Source organism: Rhea pennata, chromosome 1 (assembly GCF_028389875.1).
Source record: "Rhea pennata isolate bPtePen1 chromosome 1, bPtePen1.pri, whole genome shotgun sequence".
NCBI lineage: Eukaryota > Metazoa > Chordata > Aves > Rheiformes > Rheidae > Rhea > Rhea pennata.
Window position 1 is genome coordinate 39346341 of NC_084663.1, and position 20997 is coordinate 39367337.

General features: G+C 39.1%; 2 protein-coding genes across 2 annotated transcripts; one reads left to right on the plus strand and one right to left on the minus strand.

Moving 5' to 3' along the window:
• Positions 1 to 3305: 3305 nt before the first annotated feature.
• On the plus strand, positions 3306 to 16938 carry CCT2 (chaperonin containing TCP1 subunit 2). The gene is made up of 16 exons (XM_062584395.1): positions 3306 to 3399; positions 4699 to 4773; positions 5270 to 5335; positions 5434 to 5545; positions 6439 to 6515; positions 7525 to 7637; positions 8843 to 9045; positions 9231 to 9331; positions 9417 to 9544; positions 10729 to 10832; positions 12567 to 12686; positions 13299 to 13427; positions 13523 to 13626; positions 14643 to 14742; positions 15799 to 15940; positions 16635 to 16938. Exons 1-16 carry the CDS (start codon positions 3397 to 3399, stop codon positions 16663 to 16665), a joined length of 1608 nt encoding a protein of 535 aa, XP_062440379.1. The 5' UTR covers positions 3306 to 3396; the 3' UTR covers positions 16666 to 16938.
• Positions 16020 to 20569, minus strand: LRRC10 (leucine rich repeat containing 10). Its single transcript, XM_062584405.1, has one exon. It carries the CDS (start codon positions 20486 to 20488, stop codon positions 19652 to 19654), a length of 837 nt encoding a protein of 278 aa, XP_062440389.1. The 5' UTR covers positions 20489 to 20569; the 3' UTR covers positions 16020 to 19651.
• Between the last annotated feature and the right edge of the window lie 428 nt (positions 20570 to 20997).

A 20997-nucleotide genomic window follows, 5' to 3' on the forward strand; every position in this document is an offset into this window, starting at 1 on the left:
TGCTGTATTGTACTTTGTTAGTTAAAAAAAAAAGGAAAAAAAAACTTGCTGCTCTTCTTAAATCATTGTTCCAGGTACATAGCTATGTGTAATTTTTTTTCTTTTCTTTCCCCTTGTGTTCCACTGATGTTTCATTAGTGGCAAGGAAATAGAACGTGATGACTTGGAGTTCGGAAGTCTTCCTCACTACTTTTGTTTTATTTTAATCAGTGTTCTGTTCTTTACATCTTTCTCATGTGCATAGACCACTGGATTTTCTTCTGTGTACTGTTGCTGTTAATTACTGGCTAGTGAATTATATACTATCATATTGATTGTACTCCTTGTTTAGTTGATTAAATGACTTAAGATTTCGCAAAACTCAAATTCTTAATAAATTCAGAAAGAAAGCAGTAAGAAAACAAGGTGAAGTCCTCTCCAATGTCCTTTTCATTTTCTTCTGGGGACTACAAAATACAGTGGTGATTTATCAGAATCCATTATTTCCTCCTCTTTCTCTCCTAAGTCCCTGTTTTAAGGCATAATTTCAGTAAAGATGATGTTTCTAGGCAACAAATGAACAAAACTTTAGAAATTTCAGGAAGCACTTTGCTTTCCAAACCTCTTAAACAACATTAAGTGGTCCTTGGAAAATGTTGGTTAGATTATTTTGAATTCTGAAAACTCTGTTCTTAAGAAATTTTTTGTATCTGGCCAACAGCTTGCAGCTTCCAAATGTGCATGGCTGTTTAAGAGTCTGCCTTAATCTTCCACACTTATTTCCACACTAACAAGACTACAGAGTTCAGTAGGAACTTTGGTTCTTTATATTTTCATTTCAAATGGCAAGAAAGCTTTCTAGAAACGTTTGGTCAAAATACTTCATGTAACAGTTATGATGTGACAGTAGGTAAACTCTTTGCAGTTACAAATTTAAATGTTAGCACTACGATGCAACTAAACCATCATGCAATTGGAACAGTCAGTAATTCCAATTAAAATAGGTAAATACCTTACGTTCTTGACCTAATGATGCTTTGTTACGCAATAAAATTTTGAAGCTTGCTCAGAGTAGGTGCTATTAAGGATCCAAGGCTTAACCTTCTTACTGCATGTGCGTGGTATTAGCATTTCCAATATGATATAAGCTGCCCTGTTAAGATTATACATAAATGTATCTGTAAATTTTTAGTTGAGAATCAAAAGTGTTGGATTTGGTGGAGATTCTCTATTTTTTTTCCTTCCACAAATTTTTACCTGCCTAAAGGTTTAAAGGGTTGAAATGATTGAAATAAGCCTCAGACTAGTTTCTGTGATCAGCATCAGAATTGCTAGTCCTGGAGAAAATGAGACACAGTGCTGTTCTCAGTACAGTGAATTTGTATTAAAGTGCTATCAGTGGGCACGGAGTACGTGGAGCTCTTAATCAGAATTCTTCTCTGAGCACAACCCTCTGTGCTGTTAGGTATGTCCAATGGTCTTTGGAGTGGAAACCCTGTTACTTCACCTTGAAAGCGATGAAGTAATTTACAAAGTACGTCTTGCTGTTAAGCTGCAATTCCACAGTATGGGGTATTGAGCATTAGCATCTGTTTTAGGAGTTTCTGCTTTTGTGAAAATACTGAAATAGGGCACTTACACCTTGGGTCACTTTATTTATTCACAGTGTGATGTTACAAATTGTTGTCAGCACAACTGTGACAAGTTCACTGAGTAGCTGGAGGTGAGAGGTAGCAGCTGCTTTGGCTAGCACTGCTTCTTAGCTCCTCCTGTGATGGTGTCATTACCTTACACTTCATGAATCATAATTTTACCACATACAGATTAATATTAACCAAACTTAAACTAAACTTTCAAATTCTGTGTAATGAGTGCTTCTGAGTATTTGATCTTCTAAAGGCTGTAACTGTCCAATGGCAGAGCTAGGAGTGCATACAGCTTTGATGCTGGAATTACTTGCCATTGCTTTTCTTCAATACTTAAGTGCAAATAATCTTTCTAGTTAAAGGCTATTTGTCGTATGTAACTAGAGATGAAAAAACTACTTGAAGCACAAAACATGGGTTAATTGTCCAAGCTAATTTTTTTTTTTTTTTTTTTCCCCAGGATAATATAGAGCCATGATTTATACCCCAGCTTTTACACCATAGTACCAGAAAATGTGAATTAAAACCAGTTGTTTGCTCAGTGTAAATCTTTATGAATGCTCTATTGCTGGACAAAAATAGCTTAAGTTTCAGTCCAGTTATCAGTCTTAGCTACAACTTTTCTCCATAACTATGAGGAAAAATGAAGATGACACAATTTAATTAGTACTCTAGTTTTCAGAACAAGATTAGGGGGGAAGTGTATCTTACTCTGTGAGGAAAATGCAACAGAAAGCCCAACCAACTTTGGCAGAAAAATCCTATCCCAGTACTGACAAACTTGAGACCAAACATGGATGCGAAAGTTGGCAGCGTTTTAATGGTGTCCTTTTGCTGTGTCCATTGGGATAGCAGTCTGTATCTGGCCAATTTCAACCTGTAACAGTTTTGAACACATCCCAAGAGATTTTTATGCTTAGTAGACATGCCTTTGCTAAAGGGTTTGGTAGAAAAAGCAGTGATTGAATAAAGTGTCTTGATGTGATCCTACGTTATCTGCAAAACCACCATGAGAACAATTATCAGTGCTTTAATACCAAAACAAAGATTTGTATCTAATTCTGCTATTTTTAGGTGATAGACTAGAGAGCAAAAATCAGGAATTGTCTGTCAAGTACACTTAAGAGGCCAGGAGCAGGATTTAAAATGTTTTTGACCTCCAAAAAATGTAGAAATTAATGGAGGCAACTGCAAGCTTCTTTGCTTAGGTCGAGGAAAGGTTTCTTTAGAAATATGCTGGGAAGTAAGTGGCAAGTCACAGCTCTTTGGAGAAGGCTGGGCGTGCTGTGGCGGACTGCAGGGAGAAGCCAACACATGAGGTACTGCTGTAAAAAAATGAAGGCAGTACGTAGAACGGGAAGAGAGGTAAAGGTTCTGCAAGTCCCCTAAACAGTAAAAATTACGTCTCCGCGCCCGTCGGGTGCGGCAGCTGCGTGCACGGCGCTCCAAGAAAGCCGTGCGTAGGAAGAGCATCGCTCGGGCCCAGTAACGGCGATGCGGGCAAACACAGCGAGGGCCGCGGGGCTGCTGGAGGGGCGGCTCTCGCCTCGCTTGTCGAGCAGCTGAGAGAGGACCGAGGTCGGGGGCGGGCGGCCGCCGCGCCGCAGCCGGCTAACGGCCTCCCCAACGGCCGCCGCCTCCCACAGGGCCGCGCGCCGCCGCCGCGGGAGGAAGTGGCCGCTCCTCTGACGCAGCTTCCGGGAACGGCTCGTGGGCTGCTCTGCGGCGGAGGAGACGGTCGGCGGGGCCCGGCGGCGGCGGTAGCGGCAGCATGGTGAGTCCCGGGGCGGCAGGGCAGCTCCGCAGCCGCGCTGCGCCGCGCCGCGCCGGAGAGACTCGCGCGAGGGCCCGGCGGCCCCCTCCCCGGCCGCGCGTTGTCCGGGGCGGCTGGGGCGCGCGCGCGCCGTGTGGCCGTTAGGCATGGAAGGTTCTAGAGCGCGCGCGGAGCGTCCGTTAGGGCGCGGCCGGGCCTGGCCGGGCGGCCGCGCGCTTGTGGCGCCCGTTGGGGCCGGCAGCGGGGAGGCTCCCCCGGGCCGCGGCCGGTGGCGGCCCGCAGGGCAGGCTCGCTCGTCCCGTCCGTGCCTGGCGCCGCAGCATGGCTGACTTGGAGGCGGGCGGGAGGCCGCGTCTTTGCTCCCCGCTCATTCGAGGAGGCCGGGAGAAGCAGCGCCGTGCGCCCGAGCATGAAAGTGTGCTCTTAAAAGCCCCTGACGTGCAGAGAGCTGCTGCCGCGCTGTGCGGAGTCTCCTACCGCGCCCTTGATAGCCGCCTGCTTACTTACTTATTTATTTTTGTCAAGATGGTGATGTAACAAGCACGAAGCTTGTAGAGAAAACCTTGTGCTGATTACACAGCAAAGTAAAAAGCAACTGAACTGTATTAGGGCTGGGGCTTTCACTCTTTTGAGGGTTTCCTAACTTACAAAGATTTTCAACACCTAAATAAGAATTAATTTTTATTTTAGAGGCATGTGCTCATTACTGCTTTAATAAAATTTGCGTGGAGATGAACAAATAAAAAATCAGGTTTTGACACCAATATTAATTCACTGATGTGCTCAGAAACCAGATTTCTCCAGTTCAGCTGATTTTATGTACCTTTGCTTTGTCTGGCTCTGGTGTTGAGCCATGCAGAACAGCAGCACAGATACTGGTATAGGATAAGATACTGATAAAAGCCTTTCAGGTTTGTAGTTATCCCATAGCATCTGCCGCAGAGAACTTAGGAGAGCTCTCAGATAGTGAGATCTCGCCTAGTTACTTGCTACCTGAGCGTTGTAGGTCTGCTTCTGTTAGGAAAGTTCTTTATTGTATCCTCAACAGATCCTCTATTGCTGTCACAGTCCTGATTGTGGCTTTTCTACCCTGAGAGGTTGCAAGATAGATTTTTAGAAAGAGTCAAGGCCAATTTATATTGAGTATATTGTGTATCAAAACCAAATGGAGAAGTGCAGAAATAAATCTCTTTAATGATAAAAAATACTTGCCAGATTGTTAATGCTTATGATGTGTTTTAAAAATCAGTGTTATATTAAAGCTAAAAAAGTATTCTGATGTTAACTCTTTTGTTTTAGGCATCTATTTCCCTTGCTCCCGTGAATATTTTCAAGGCGGGTGCAGATGAAGAAAAGGCAGAAACTGCTCGGTTGGTAAGTTTAATTTTCTAAGAATCTGGCAACACTTTAGGTAATTAGGCTTGGTGTTTTCTACTGTTAAAAGTGCTTTTAAATTTATGGTAATGTGGAACCTCATTTGTCTGCTTTTAGTCTTGTTACATGTCTATGAACAGGAGATAGGAGAAGCAGGAGGAGTGTTTTGTTTATACTGACAATTAGGAAAACTTGTAAGGGTTAAGAAATGAATTAACCTATACCTTTGATCAGAAGCTTGACATTCTTTGGAAGGTTTTTCTTTGGGTCATGAGACATGCTTTTATGATGTCTGTGAAGATAATTATGTTTGGTCTAGTTATCAAAATGTAGCAGTTAAAAAAAAAAAGAAACAACTTGGAACCATACTCTGCAGAAAGTAGTGTGGCTGTGGAAGAGTTGGCTTAAGATGTCCCCTTAGAAGTGAAAGTCTAGCATTTACTTGTTTTAAAGTAGAAATAAATCTTTTACTAAGGAATATTTGTTTTCATTTCAGTCATCCTTTGTTGGTGCTATTGCTATTGGTGACCTGGTCAAGAGCACTCTGGGACCTAAAGGCATGGTAAGATAGTTGCAAGTTCTCAGATGTCATACCTGTAAATATAGTATTGATAGTTACAAGATGTTTTCAAGCACTAATCTAAATCTTGCATCTTGTAGGACAAGATTCTTTTAAGTACTGGAAGAGATAGCACAGTAACAGTGACCAATGATGGTGCAACCATCCTGAAAGCTATTGGAGTTGACAACCCAGCTGCAAAGGTCTTGGTTGGTGAGTTTCTAACTGCTTGTCATTACTGTGTTTTGGATTTCTTCTGCATTTGCTGTTTTATTTCTGTAGTTGTCCTTAGAGTAGGATTCTTCAAATGGTATGAAAACTTGAAGGAGAGAAGAATTCTTGAAGTAAGGATACCGAAATGTTGCAAGGGTTGCAGAACTCTGCAAGAATAAAATTGAGGTTTATGCTGCTCTTGCAAAACTATTCTGACATAGTGACATTGTTTTTCCTCTGCCCTCATTTGTCTCAGCAGTCAGAAGGGACAAAGGCAGCTCTATGCCCTACTTTCTTCACTAGGAAAACAGGAGAAAAAATGTAATGGGGTGCAGAGGTTCTCTCTTGTTCTGTCAGATTTATTTATTTTTATTACCTAATTTACACTTATCTGGACAGAGTTTACCCTTGTGATCATCTGTCTTAATGTGCAAATAGTCCAGTTCTAGTGATGAGCAGCACCCTGAGCAGTTTGCTCTTGAGTTTCTTACTGATTTTGTGTTTGCTGAGTTCTTATTTGACAACAGATTATGCAGCACATGTGGTTATCATGTTCTGTGATCCTGTTTGTATACCTCAGAGCTTCTGTCTGGCCTTAGTTCCTTTGGATGGCCTTCTTTAGGAATGGGGAGAGAGTAACTTTTGACTGATGGCAGGCCAGAACTGATGCCTCAGCTGCAAATGAAGAGCAGAATTTGAAGGATGCTGAATTTGATTTGCATCTCTAGTTGTTGCGTGGCTATAACATGACAGCTTCTTTAAACTAGCTGGGAACAAGCTTCTTTTCTCAAAGCTGATGTGAGATAAAAAATATTTGTACTTAAAGCTGGTACTATTGAGTGTGGTATTTTGATTCAAAACATGAATAGAGTGATTTTTATTATTTTTTTAAGATATGTCAAAGGTTCAAGATGATGAAGTTGGTGATGGAACTACATCTGTTACTGTGTTGGCAGCTGAATTACTGAGGGTGATGTATTATGCTTTTTCAGATCTTTCTGTGTTTGGCAATGTCATCCTGAGATATTAATAAGAGACAATACCGTTAACTGAGTTTTATGAAGAAGGTTCTCAGAACATAGCAAGACTTTTTACAGTGCCATTCAAATTGATAGGGAAAAAAACCCTTAGATACTGCCTAAGTATCAATGTTCTTTGGTGTTTTCTTGCTTTATTATTTATAACTTTACAACTTAGTTTAACTTGGCACCTTTTTGAAAATTACTTTCTTACTTCATTATGGAAGTGAAGTACAAAAGTATCTGTCTCTCACAGACACTTCTTGGATTTTGCACTGAGCAGCATGCAGTACTGCTTTTGATGTTCAGTCCTTTAAAATCCTTTCCACAAAGTTAAGGAGGAAAAAAGATATATGCTAAATGCTGTTCCTGTGTGCATGAGACATGAATTCATGTTGTTTATTTAAACAGTGCATACTGAACACTGCCAAATTAAATCTGGAAATACTAGGAAGGATGCTTTGAAAGTGAGGCATTCTTGTTAACATAGCTCTGGCAGAAAACTTAATGGCCGTGCTTCCTGGATTGAGATCAAGAGCATCTGAGAAGTGATTGTTCAACTTGATGCGTTCTTTGCAGAAAGGGAGTTCGAAGATTTTTTTTTCAACCACCCCTTGAGTTGCAGGTAGAAGTGAACAGGAAACTGTTCTCAGACATGAAGTAAAAGATAACTCGTTTTAAATAAATGTGTGGTTGCTAATCATGTGACAGTGAAGATTTTTGTTAATCAAAAATTCCAGAAGATATTCCAAGCACAGATCATATTTTACTAGATTGGAGGAATAGGCAATACGATAGCTAGAACATTTTCCCTTCCTATTAGCTGTTTACTTTAATTGGATTGTTATAGCTATCTGTTTTCTATTTACATTCAGAATTTTCTGATTACTCTTAAGTGTCTTTTCTAATTAGTCTAAATACATGATGGAAATAAAATAATTACTAATTTTATTTAAATAGGAGGCAGAATTACTGATTTCGAAGAAGATTCATCCTCAGACCATTATTGCAGGTTGGAGAGCAGCCACAAAAGCTTCAAGAGAGGCTCTTTTGAAAGCTGCTGTGGATCATGGGTTAGTAATGTACATTTGCAATGTCTCTCTGTATAAACTGGTCAAGATTGAAATTTTGAGAGAGTTACATTACATTGGGAAATTCCTGATGTTGCTTTAAATAGTGTAAAGGCTGAATATATGATGTGAAAAGGTAAAGAAAAAATAGCTTTTTTTGTTAGATGGACTACAGAAACTTTATGAAATTATCTAAAATCGCTTCTGATGTACAGAAGCATATAAACAATGACTTACTCCCTAGAATAAAAATCTGAACTGTTAATTTGTATTTCATACTCTGATTTTAAATGTGATTATTATCTTTATGCAGGTGCCTTGAAAGCACTTTAAAGCTGAGAGCAAAGGTTTTACTCTTAAAACAACAAAACTACTTTCTTGTTAAAAATTACCCATCACAGATACCATTCAGTAGTCCAAATGGTTGAATGTATTTTAAAGTGAGAGATTTTTGAAAGTCTTGGCTAGAAATCAGTGATTCTTTTGTACTATGTTATGTATTCCCAAGAATCTGGAGTGAAACAGTTCTTGATATTTGACTTAGTAAGCTATGCGATTTCTTGTTCTGTCTGTGATCAGAATAGATGTAAATGTGCTACTACATTTCGTAGTCAGAAGTCTCAGTGAGATAACATCTTGACATACAAGTTGATAGAATTTACCTAACAAAAATGGCAAAAATCAGGTAAGTTTTCCTAAGTCATTGCAAGACTAAATTGTTATTATTTGTCGTTTATTGTCATTGTTTTAATGACGTATTTTGACAAAAACAGGTTAAAACATAAAACAGATTTCAAAAAATATTCCATCTGTGACTTCTCCAGCTTCAAAACAAGTATGCATGTTACTTTTGCATAGTATTTTGAAACATGTAGGTATGTAAACTAGTCAGTGTCAATGACTTTGACCCATATGTATGGGAAATGCAGATGTCAAAATGTCATCCATTAACTATGTACATATTTTCCTGCTAGTTAAGTCATATATATGCATAAACCTCTTTTCACAGGGAACTTCTAATTGAACTCATATCTCAAATAGTAGCTTGTGTTCCGAGACACTGGGGGAATTCTCTATATCATTCCTCAAAATGGAATGTGATACAGATAGTGTAGGTGAGAAAAAGCAGAGAGAGACTTCACAGTGATAAATTAATGATAGCAAAAGCTTTAAGAGTTTCCAATTTAATTGTTCTCACTTTATTTTAGTGATGATGAAGTGAAATTTCGTGAAGACTTGATGAACATTGCGGGAACTACTCTTTCCTCAAAATTACTTACTCATCATAAAGATCACTTTGTCAAGCTAGCTGTAGAAGCTGTTCTTAGGTTGAAAGGTTCTGGTAATCTGGAAGCTATCCATGTTATCAAGAAACTTGGCGGAAGTTTGGCCGATTCTTACTTAGATGAAGGTAAGTTTTCTTATGTTGGCTAGTAGTGCACTTTAAAAATGAAAGAGTTACACATCTGTATATTTTTTTCAGGAAACATTGCTACATTATTATTAAATTGAATAATCAATATGAGTTTTTGTAATAATTTAGATGAACTATTCTTTTTTAGTTTGAAGTCTTACAAGATCTTTCTACTACTGCAGGCTTTTTACTTGATAAGAAGATTGGTGTAAATCAACCAAAAAGAATTGAAAATGCAAAGATTCTTATTGCAAATACTGGTATGGATACAGATAAGATTAAGGTATGTGATAGAACCACTATTTTTAAAGAACTTTTTGTAAAAGGAACTTAATTTTAAACTAAATTCTTTGTTTTCTTCAATTTAGATTTTTGGCTCTCGGGTTAGAGTGGACTCTACAGCAAAGGTAGCAGAAATAGAACAGGCAGAAAAAGAAAAAATGAAGGAGAAGGTAGAGCGTATTCTTAAGCATGGAATAAACTGTTTTATTAACAGGTATGCATTTCCTTGGAAAATGGTAGTGTTTATAATGCAATTACAAAGTAGCAAGATTTTAATATTGTGTGAGTGTGCAATATAGTGGACATAATGCTAAATATTTGTGAGAACTGCTAGACGCTTCTGGATCTTATAATCCCTTCACCTATGTCATGTTTTACATATGCTACTGTTTTTTTCTACACTGGAAGGTATCTGTCCAGTGGCCATGGTGCAAATATAAAGGAGTCAATAGTCCTATAATTAAACAGATGGAAGAATTCTTTGAGATAGGCCAAAAAAAAAAAAAAATGTAACTCTCTCCCTGTCATCTGGTAGGCTTGCAATAGAGGTGGTTGTCCTAAGGAAAGTCAAGTAGCAGTCAGCTACTGTAGCAAGGCTGGTGGCGATCCGATTAGGTTGGCTCTTACTTTCAGATTTATTCATTTTTGCAGATAAATTGACCTCTGCTTCTAGGCATTCTCTAGATCCACCTCTGCATCTGATACTGTAAGTGTTAGCTAGTTAAATACCATTGATGAGATGCTTGATGGCATTCAAGTCTATATGGCTCCATATTAGGAAGAATCTTCACTATATTTACCCAGCAGAAAAAGAAAAAAAAATTGGCATACCCATTCCAAATGGCTTTGACCCTGCTTTGGACTTTGTGCTAGAGAGAGTGGAATACATAATAATAAAGATATATTTTTTTATATATAAATAGAGAAGCATATAGCCTCTGTGGTCTGCTGTCTGTGTATATACCAAGACTGGAATTTGTTGTTCCTGTAGTCTGTACTGTTTGGATTTTGAATTGGTGAAGGAATTACAGGTGTTGCTTTTCACATTGTAGTGCACTCAGAATAGGCAACTAAGTGTCCATTAGACACTTACAATCAAAGGGCTTGAATTTTAAAGCATATGGGCCTGTGTGTAGTAGCAGAGTATTTTTAGGGGCAGTGTAATTCAAAGAACTAGAGCTGTTTTTTCAAGTTTAATATGTTTTCCTGTCACTGCTGTTTGTTTCTGTGTAGAGTGACTTTTTCCTCATGGCAAGTAGGTTGCATGTTGACTGCTTCTGTCACTTCCAGAAGTCTGTCTGTATATGTTGCTGAAAATCAGGTGTCCTTTGTTGTGGTGGTATTTTAAAAGGTTTGTTCTTTGTATAATGTGAGCATGTGCCTATATTTTAATTGTAGACAACTGATTTACAACTACCCTGAACAGCTCTTTGGAGCTGCTGGCGTTATGGCTATTGAACATGCAGACTTTGCTGGTGTAGAACGCCTGGCTCTTGTTACAGGTATGGAGAATATGTTATAGTATGAAATTGGAGAAGTCATATTATTTGTTGATCTCTAGTAAATATTAATGCTTGATTGATTAGTTTGTGCTTTCTTTTAACTGTTAAGCAACTCTGTGAATGTGGTAAGTGCTTAAAATTAACTTTACTTTCTAGAACTTTGAAGTGCAAACACAGAGGACCCTATGAAGTTTACTAAGAGTAACTGAAATTATTTTGTTGATTTAACAGCTATTATATAAATTTCGATACTTCTTCAGCAGCAGTTAACTCATTTTCTGTGTTAATATTATACTTCATATTTGAAATGTTCATTTTGATTCTGAATTCTGCCTGCATACAGATTCAAAAATATTTTTCCCTAGCAGCTGTGAGTAAAGGACCTTAATGCTGTGAAATACAATTTCACGTTTAGTGTGTGAGTTAGTGTTTGTCTTCAATATTTTAAAAATACCTATTTTTGGATAAGTCCCTGCTTGACAAAGTAGAAAAACGTTTGCTTTCTAGGGGATAAGATGAAACTTAGGAAATGTAAGCTGATACATCTACAGGTTCATTAATACCATTTGGTTATAAATGGCAGTTGTTTGATTTTAACAATAGAGAAGATTAAAGAGTCTTCCTGTGTTGAAAATTTGTGGTAGATTTCAAGTAACGTGGGTGCTTGTATGATATTTGTAGTAGCGGTCAATGTTAATGTGACTCTAGTAGCCAGTTTCCTAAGTTAATTAGCGATAGTTAACTAGAACATAATCAAAAAGTGATTACTTATGTAATCCCCAAAATGGAGAATTTGCTACGTAGGGAGAAAAAGAAAGATACTGGCTAGTTTGGCTTAGCAAAATTAAAGTTGCAGTTGTGTGTAACTGTTTGTAGGTGAGTTGACACAAGCAGATGCTTCAGTGAGAGGAACATTGTTTATGCTTGAACAAATTCAAAACAGATTTTATAGGCAGAACACGTGGACTGTGTTGGATCACATAATATAGTTGAAAAAAATCAGGCAAACTTTTAAGCACAAACTCTCTACCTGCAAATCTTGTCTTGCCTTAGATCACTAAAACTACAGGAATGCTGCAAGCTAATGTGGAATAAATGTACGTAGACTGGGAATGAATGCATGTAAATGGTCTTAAAATGGGAAGAGCAAAGTGTTAAAACAATACTGCATTCAGAGACAGTTTGCTCTTTCTAATATCCCCTTTGTTTACAATATGAGAGTTGATCAATTTATGAATAGCATGCAGTGTGGCTGCTATAAGAGATTCAGGACAAGTCAAGACAGAAGTCTTGTGACAAGACATTTTTAGCCATGTAGTTGAGCAAACAAAATGAATGCTGGCACAAACCCAAGTTTAAAATATGCAAATTTGATTTAGTACTTTATAAGTATTTCAGCTGTAAAAACTGTTAAAAGTTTAAATTAGATCATGTTTTTTTTACATTTCAGTATTGGTAAATATCAACACAGTATCTTATCCAGAGAGACCTCAGAAGCATTATAGCTGTTGTAGTTTTTATGACGTAAACCAAACATTGACATTTTAAGGACTTATCAACAACGATATGTTACTAGTATCTTATGCTGACATTGTAAAAGCTTGGCTTTAAATTTTAGGCAATTATGCAGGTTATTCTGTTTTCATTAGGTTTTGGGTTTTTTTGGTTAGTCCCTGCCTCAGTGAATGCTTTCATCTTGAGCTCATTGACTGTAACATGATGTTATATTTGTAGGTGGTGAAATCGCATCCACCTTTGATCATCCTGAGCTAGTAAAATTAGGAAGTTGCAAGCTTATTGAAGAAGTCATGATTGGAGAAGATAAACTCATTCATTTCTCTGGAGTGGCTATGGGTAAGTGTCTTACCATTAATGGCACATTGAACATTTGTGTTTCCTTACATCAGCACTGTTCAGTTACGAAGTTGGCTTAAGAAATTTGTAATTATAACCATTCTTATTAAAGTCTTACTCTTAAAAAAAAAAATCCTGCAAAGATGTGTGTTCATAGTTATTTTTTTTTTCATTTCCATAATGTTATACTTACGCGCAAACATTTGTAAGGATAGTATCCAAAATTTCTGCTCTTTACACTTATCTTGGTAGATTAAATTGGCAGGAAAAGTAGCAAGCTGTGATACATCAGGAATTTCAAAACTTGTGTTGATATGTGACAGTGCTGTAAGTTTCCAGAGGGTTATTTTGAGATAACATTTTCATTTTTTATTAAAGTATTCTGCAGCAGTTCATTGGTAAAAACCAGTAGTGTAGTATGAATTGTTTCTTTCTCCCTGTGAAATGTCGTCATGCTTCCCCCTCCCCCCCCCCAGATTTATCTGTCTACATAAAACTTGACTGCAGTGATAGTAGAACAAATGCTTTGTGATAGCCTTTTTCTAGCTTGTCAAACTCTTGGTCTGTCTTTGAAGTAATTTTTTAAAATCTTTTCACCCTGGACCTTTTTAGGTGAAGCTTGCACCATAGTTTTGCGTGGAGCAACACAGCAGATTCTAGATGAAGCAGAGAGATCTTTGCATGATGCTCTCTGTGTTCTGGCCCAGACAGTGAAGGACACTAGAACTGTTTATGGTGGAGGTGAATATTAACATACTTTATACTTTGTACATGGTATATACTTCGTGCTGTTATTCAAGTCAGATATAAAACATTGGTGTGTCTTCAATGAACAGGTTGTTCAGAGATGCTGATGGCTAACGCTGTTGCAGAACTTGCCATCAGAACACCTGGCAAAGAGTCTGTTGCAATGGAGTCTTTTGCAAAGGCTTTGAGAATGGTAAGTTTGTTTTAATTAAACTGCTGAACGAATAGACATAAAACTGGCATCGAATAGGTGTTTTGCTTTCAAGCTTCTGGTTTTCTAGTAAGTGAAATTTGGCAATATATCTTGAGTGAGTAACAGGAAAAAATTACCTCTCTTTTACTTCAAAAGAGTGATATTTTAATAATTAGATATATTATAGAATTCTCAGTGTTCACTTATTAAACTCTCTTCTAATTCTTGCTTTGTGTGCATAGTCAAAAGAGCAGCAGAAATAGCACATACGAATCTCAGCTGATTCAGTTTACTGCTGATGCCTTTGACTGCTAACTTTGGGAGAAAAGAGCAACCCTTTGATTTTACTTATTGTTTTGTATTGATACTCTAGTACTGTTTGTGTTGATGCTCTAGAAGTTTCTAGACTTGCATTGATGGTTACATCTTAGTTGAAAATAGAGTATAACAAGAAAAAAATGCTTATACTGTGCTGACAGACTGCTGATTTGAAGAAAAATTGCCATTCAGTTTTCCTATTTTAAATTAGAGAAAACCTTTCCTAGGAAATGAAAGTGCATAGGAAAATTTCTTAGGGAATTACTACCTCTTCACTTAGCGTGTGCAGTTTGCATGTGCAATTTTTATAGGTGTCGCCAAGACAGTGAGCAGAATGATTTGGTGCCTAATGCTTGCCAGCAAGCTTATCTTCTTAAAAATGAAACGAGTTCTCCATTTCCAGACGGAAATAATAAATGAATGAGATGCTTTTCTTTATGCCCATGTAAAACTGAGTGACAAACGTGCTCATATGCTTTTGTCCTCAGCTACAGTGTAACCGTATTATAAACAAAAGGGAGTAACATCCTTAGAAGGGTAACTTTAGGTTTTTCTAACTTCTGATCACTGCAATCTGCCATGTTTTTGAAACTTACCCTTCTTAAAAGTGGATAGTAAACTAGTAATATCAAAGTATGTTTCATGCAGAGATAGTACGTAGTAAGGCATAGTAATTAAATACATATTTATCCCCTTAGATCCCGACAATCATAGCTGATAATGCTGGCTATGACAGTGCAGATTTGGTTGCTCAGCTCAGAGCTGCTCACAGCGAAGGGAAAACAACTTACGGACTTGGTAGGTAGCTTGATATTACTTCTGTTGGATTGGTATTTGGTGTGGATTAGGCTCCTTAAACTTTGTTGCATCTGTTTGTCATTGATGCATTTAGCTGGAAGAACTGAATACATTAATGCTGCAGTGCAGGCTTTCTTCTGTGTTTCTTTAAAGTCTGTATTAACCAGTGGCACTCCCATTGCTTTGTGATTTTTTTTTTTTTAATTCATTTTGTTTCTGGGACATAGAAATTCCTGCATATAAATTAAATTTCTTCCTTGATACAATTTTGGTCTTATCAGTGCCCTGATTCAATTACTGCTCTGGTGGACAAGATCAAATAATGTCAGAAAGTGATGGTAAATAGAACATGAATGATTTGTATAACTGGGTGTTTCTGTTACTGTAGTCAATGACTGTAATTTATTGCTTGAAATAGCAATAAATACTTGAAAGAAACAGTTGTGGTAAAGAATTTGCTACTTTAAATTCTTGTATTGCACTAGGCCTAGAGAGCTTAAATGGTAGATGTGTTTTGTATTGAACAGAAGTTTCAGGATGTATTTGTTTAGTCACTTTTACTTGCTATGCACAATGTGATGATGCAAACATTTATGTTAGTTCTGTTTGCTTTGCACAGAATGTAACTATCCAAAATGTTACATTCCTTTATCGTTTTTGAAGGGGATGATGTCTGCCTATGAAACCAGTTGCTTTAATTACTTTGAATCTACTTGTACGAAGTTCAAAAAGAAAGGCATTGATTGAAAAATAAGCTTCAGAAAAGGTGGGGGGGGGGGTGAAGTGGCTATACCTAAAGACACAGTGCTGAGAGTCCTGTTGGGATCTTGTTTCTTCTTCCCAGTTTTTTAGCATCAAATCTTTGGATGTAATTGCGACAAGATAAGCTTAAATTATTAACCTTCAGGTGAAAGGTATTTAGACTTCGTTTTATTTTCCCCCTGCTATCAGTGTTGTCCATTTGAGCAGAAGCTATCATGCTGTCAATTTTAAAAAAAAATCTTAATAATAAACACACACAAAAAGCCCATAATGTCTGTCTGTCTCTCTCTAAAGATATGAAGGAGGGTGTCATTGGAGACATGGCAGTCTTGGGAGTAACAGAAAGTTTCCAAGTTAAAAGACAAGTTTTGCTGAGTGCAGCTGAAGCAGCAGAAATGATTCTTCGCGTAGATGACATTATTAAAGCGGCACCAAGGTATTACTAGAATATCTACATTAGTCAATTATAATATTATTAGAGTGACCTTCCATGAAAAAGTAATTGTGCAGAAAAGTTTTGTTTAAAAATACTTTATTTGAAGTGAATACTGGTATCTAACATGCTAACACTCATTTTATATGATTGTTTTGTGTTATGCATTAACAGTATGAACAGGCCTACAGCCAGTAGCATGTTTAAATTAGTATGCCCAAGCCATATCTACTTAATCTTCAGTCACCAGCTACTCATGTGCCATACATACTACCCAAGTATCTGCAAAATGAATTCTGGATGAGCAAAATGTAAAGTGTCACTCTTTTTTTTTTTTGGTCCTTTTGTTTCTTTTTAAAGTGGTGGTAGTTAAATGCCTAGCTGCTTCTGAAGTCGTTCTGCAGCTAAAATAAAAATCTATTTGTTATAAATCAGGTTGTGAAGAAATTCCACTTGTGGGCAGGTTATCCCATGATTGCCTGCTACAAGATAGTTTTCACTGGTTTTTCAATCATGATTTTTTTTAACCATGGTCAGAGCTGATGTATAGCTTTGAGATAATCCTGCCTTTTGTGGTGTGAGAGAAACCCGCCATTGAACCTAAAATATGAACTAAAAAAATAAAAATAAGTGGGAGGAAATGACAGGTGGACATCAGTGGGGGAAAACATTTTGATTATTTTTTTTTCCTCTCTAGAAAACGTGTCCCAGACCATCGCCCATGTTAAATTTTCTTCAGTGCCTGATGATGTGTGGACCAGATCTCACTTAGTAATTTTTTTAAATGTTCTAGTTCTTGTTAGGCTATGGAACAGAAGCTTAAGATGAGCATCTCCATCAGTAGCATGAAATGAAAGTTTCCTGTTGGTTTTAACTTATTTCAGTTTGTGTTGTGGGGAGGATTCACTTTCAAATAAAACATGGGTTTATACAACCCTGTTTCTTTTGTTCCTTTCCAGGTTCCACTTAAAATACACTGAAATAAAATCAGATTCATCAAAGTTGTATTTGTCTTTGTGTGGAAGTGTAATTTCATTAAAGAAATGACAGTGCATATCCTCAGTCTTGAGATATTTCAAACGGTGATCAGGCAGCTCACTACAAATGATGTCTTCTCAAGTTAAAATACGTGCTTTTGTATTTGCCTGTTTTGTGTTAATTTTCACAGATGTGGTTCATTTTGTGTATGTGGCTTGTTCCAGTCCTGGCTGTATGGGTTTTGAGCTGGGATCCCGGAACTAGGCTCTAGAAAGTTAGATATTATCCTTTTGTAGTGATACTAAAGTATTACCCCTTGTTTGATGATGGAGGAAAGATAAGCTGAAGATGGACATTAGTCAGTGTTCAGAACTCAAGTGACTTTAAAGCTTTCTGCATCATGAATTAGTATATTTAAGGAGACAGGAGTTCTACTGAGGGGTTTTGAGAGGAAGGTACAGCTTGGGAAAAATAGCGGTGTCATGGATTGACCAAAGAAGTCCATGTGTTTGTTTCCAGTGCAGTCTGTTAGATACTGGACTCTGACAAGCTGTCTTTATAAATATCTATTACTATGATAGAAGGGAAGTTAGTGGAAATTGTGCTAGACTGCACTGCATCCCCCATCTCTCTTTTTCTTTTTTTCTTTCTTTCTTTCTTTTTTTTTTTTTTGTCTCATCAAACATACTATGATAGTTCTCCATTTCTGTTGTAGCCTCTTTGTATTCTCATTCCAGGAGCTGCTACAGGCAACATGTCTCTTAACTGGTATAATTTCTTTATGCTCGAGTCATTACGAGACTCTTGATTTCTGCTGCAGTTTTCATGTAGCTTCTCAGTGACAGTTGTAAACAGCAGCAAGCGGAGGCGCCCCTGTCCGTATGGTAGCATGTAGAGAGGGGCCAGCCGGGCAATATGACCTGTCCGGCTGTTCCAAGTGTCAGGCAGCATCTTGATGAATAGCGGGAAGGCTGCTGAAGCAGGAAGATTTATTTCAAATCAAGAAAGTATCTATGTAATCATTTTTTCCCTTAGGCTTCCTGAAATGAAGAGAATCAGCGTATGAAATACACTTCTGAACTCCAAATAGGCTCTCTTCAAACTACCAAAAATGACAAGACTGTCTAAAAGTATTGCATTAAATATAAACTATTAAAAAGCAGGTGAAAGCACATTCTTTCCTCACCTCCAAGATAAGTAAGATTACCATGTCTGTTCTTCAGGAAAAGAAACACTGAAATTTGTTTAAAAAAACCAAAACTCTTATCATGTTGAATAATTTTCCTTTGTTGAAAGAATTACTTTGTTGGAACAGGATTAGGTAAAGAAATGAAAAAGAGGTGACTTGGTAAATTCTAAAGATAGTTAAACTCAGCAAGACTAGTACAATCTAATGAACAGTGAGTACATTACATGGGTGCCAGCCAGATCCAAATTCAGACTTCACTTAAAAAGACAGCAAGTGCTAACAGTCTATATATTTCAAGATAATTTTTCAGAGAATGTAAATGACATTAAGCAGTCACAAGCAGGCACTGAATCAAACCTTTTATGGGAAGTCAGCTGTCACCTTTGCATCCTGTGGTGGTAAGGAAGTTCCCCTTGCCAAATGAGGGAAAGAGAAAAGAGGCTGTTCTGCTCCTCTAAAGGCTCCCTTCCCTCAGTAAAAGCTTTTTTAAAAAGTTGAATGCACAGTACCATAGAATGAAAACCTAAAAATATCAAGTAATTTTGAGCCAAATTACTATTTTATACTACTCAAACATACAGGGTATAAACATGCTCTGTGCCTTTCCAAGGAAATTCAAACACATCTCAGTTTTGTTAGCCAGAGAAATACCCTGCTGAAGAAATCAAGTAAGTAAAGATTGGCTGAACTCTCCTGTGCAGTTTGTGGGAGCAGGCTCCCAGTCTTAGGTGTTATTCATGCAAGTTTACCCTTACAACTCTTGCATTTTTTCCAATTCAGTCAGCTTTTGATTTTCATCTTTGCTACTGTATGGAATTTGGGCATGTATAGCTGTCCTTACAGGCATTGTTAGTGGTTATATAAATACTAGCAAAAGAGCCTCTAGCTTTCCTCATAATCATTTTAAATATTATGTGGTGATAATGAAACAATAGCGGTCACAAATTTTCTGGAAAGAAGATAGCAGCTGTAAGAAGAGAGCTTGCTGGTGTATGCTGTTCTCTGAGTAGGTCAGCCAGGGCTCCACAAGCACTTCCTGCGCGGTTGGAAGAGAAACCTTTGTGCAGTTATTTCTGCTGCTGCTTTTCAAACTGAAGTCCCTTGAGACGTATGCTGTGGGTTAAAGCTGGACCTCAGCAGTGTATTCTGCACTTCAGAGTTGCCTTCGCTAGTGGCTTCCAGCTGCACTCAGGCACCTTGGCAAGGTGGGGGAGGAAGAGCGAGTCCGTGGGCTACTTCTGGTGAAGAAAAGCAAGTCTGGATGGGGTCTGTACAGTCCACCCCAAACGCTGGGGAAAACTGAAATGGGATCCTCATCTCAGTGGTCCCCACATGGCAGGAGGGAGCAAAGGGAGCAAGTCGTGGCTCTACAGAAAGAGTGCTGGGTGCTGTGCCGTAAGGGGTGTCTGTAAAAGAGAGTTTTGCTGTTAGCTAGCTCTTTGCACCTACCCTGCAGACTAGCCAGGCAGCATATTGCTCTCCAGATACAAGCAAGGGAGCAGAAGTTTGGGCAGCGTTGTGGGTGCGTTGCCCCCTCTGTCGACAGTTCAGCAAGGCTCCGTCTCCAGGTTGGACTTGTCAGTGGGAGGCGGCAGCGGTATGTCCTCGGGCGCGATGTCTACCAGTGCCCCGGACCGCTTGCGAGGCTCCGGACTCTCTTCTGACCATCTCCCCACCCTGCGCACCCCTTTGGCCACTTTGGGGGCGTTGCGGCAGGGGTTGTGGTCATAGATCACCAGCTTCAGGCTGGGGAGGTGAGCCAGGCTGGGGAAGTACCGGATGGCATTGCGATCCACATCGATCACTTCCAGAAAAGGCATGTGCAGGAGCACGGGGGGGAACTCAGATAGCAGGTTGCCCGAGAGCCAGATGGTGCGCAGCTCCTGCAGGCACCGCAGCTGGCTGGGGAGCGCACGCAGCGCGTTGGAGCCGGCATGCAGGGTCTTGAGGAGGCTGAGCTCACACACAACCTTGGGCAGGTATTGCAGGCAGTTGGACTCGATCCAGAGGGTCTTGAGGTTCTGCAAGAGCCGGAGCTCAAGGGGCAGGTTGCAGAGCTTGTTGTTGCCCAAGTAGAGGATGCACAGCTGCTTCAGTGTGCACACGACCAGGGGCAGCGCTTTGAAGTTGTTGAAGTCCAGTGCCAGGATCTGCAGGTTTTGCAGCTGCTCCAGCTCAGGGGGGAGATGGTTCAGGTTGTTGTCACTCAGGTATAGCTTGACCAGTTCTCTAAAAGAGCAAATGTGCAGAGGTAGCCTCCTCAGCTGCCGGCCGCTCAGGTCCACCATTTTATCCACTGGCATCTCTTCTAGGTCTTCCAGGAGGTACTTCTGGCACTCGTTGGAAGGCACAAAAGCCACAATCGCCTTCAGACTGTTGCCCATCCTGGAAGTTTCTTTGTTCAGAAATCCCCGGGGCCGCAAGGGACAGGGGGCCCTCGCTGGCTATGTCCTGTTGTGCACTGGTCTGCTGGTGCCTCCTTCCTCCCAATATAAGGCTCTGTTTACGTGGCACGAGCCATTAATCTCAAGGGCTCTGAAATGTTTCTGATAACCGAATGAGTGTTCGGTGATGGGGATTACGGACATCATGAGTTAGAGTACGGGTCTCCCTCTCTTGCTTACATGCAGTCTCACTCTCTCCCCTCCCACCGCCTCTGCTCACCCAGAGAACCATCCCTCTTCCTGCACGCTGCAGATGTTCTCCAATTTTGCCCCACATAGTCTCAGGTGCCCCAACCCCTCACCTTTTGCTAGGGTCATGCTGTCTGTGCAGCTGGTACTGCCTGCGGCGATTGGCTAAAGAAAGTAAACATCACCACAGACTGAATTTTTAAACTTAAATGTTTAGCTTTCATTAAACTTTCAGCGGAAATGTCAGATGTAATCTAATT

Bases quoted from the DNA above. Each gene is read 5' to 3' on its own strand.
- LRRC10 (XM_062584405.1), bottom strand. From the start codon at position 20,488: ATGGGCAACAGTCTGAAGGCGATTGTGGCTTTTGTGCCTTCCAACGAG.
- CCT2 (XM_062584395.1), top strand. The intron at 5,336-5,433 runs GTAAGATAGTTG...TGCATCTTGTAG, and splicing joins CTCTGGGACCTAAAGGCATG to GACAAGATTCTTTTAAGTAC. The intron at 12,687-13,298 runs GTAAGTGTCTTA...GGACCTTTTTAG, and splicing joins TTTCTCTGGAGTGGCTATGG to GTGAAGCTTGCACCATAGTT.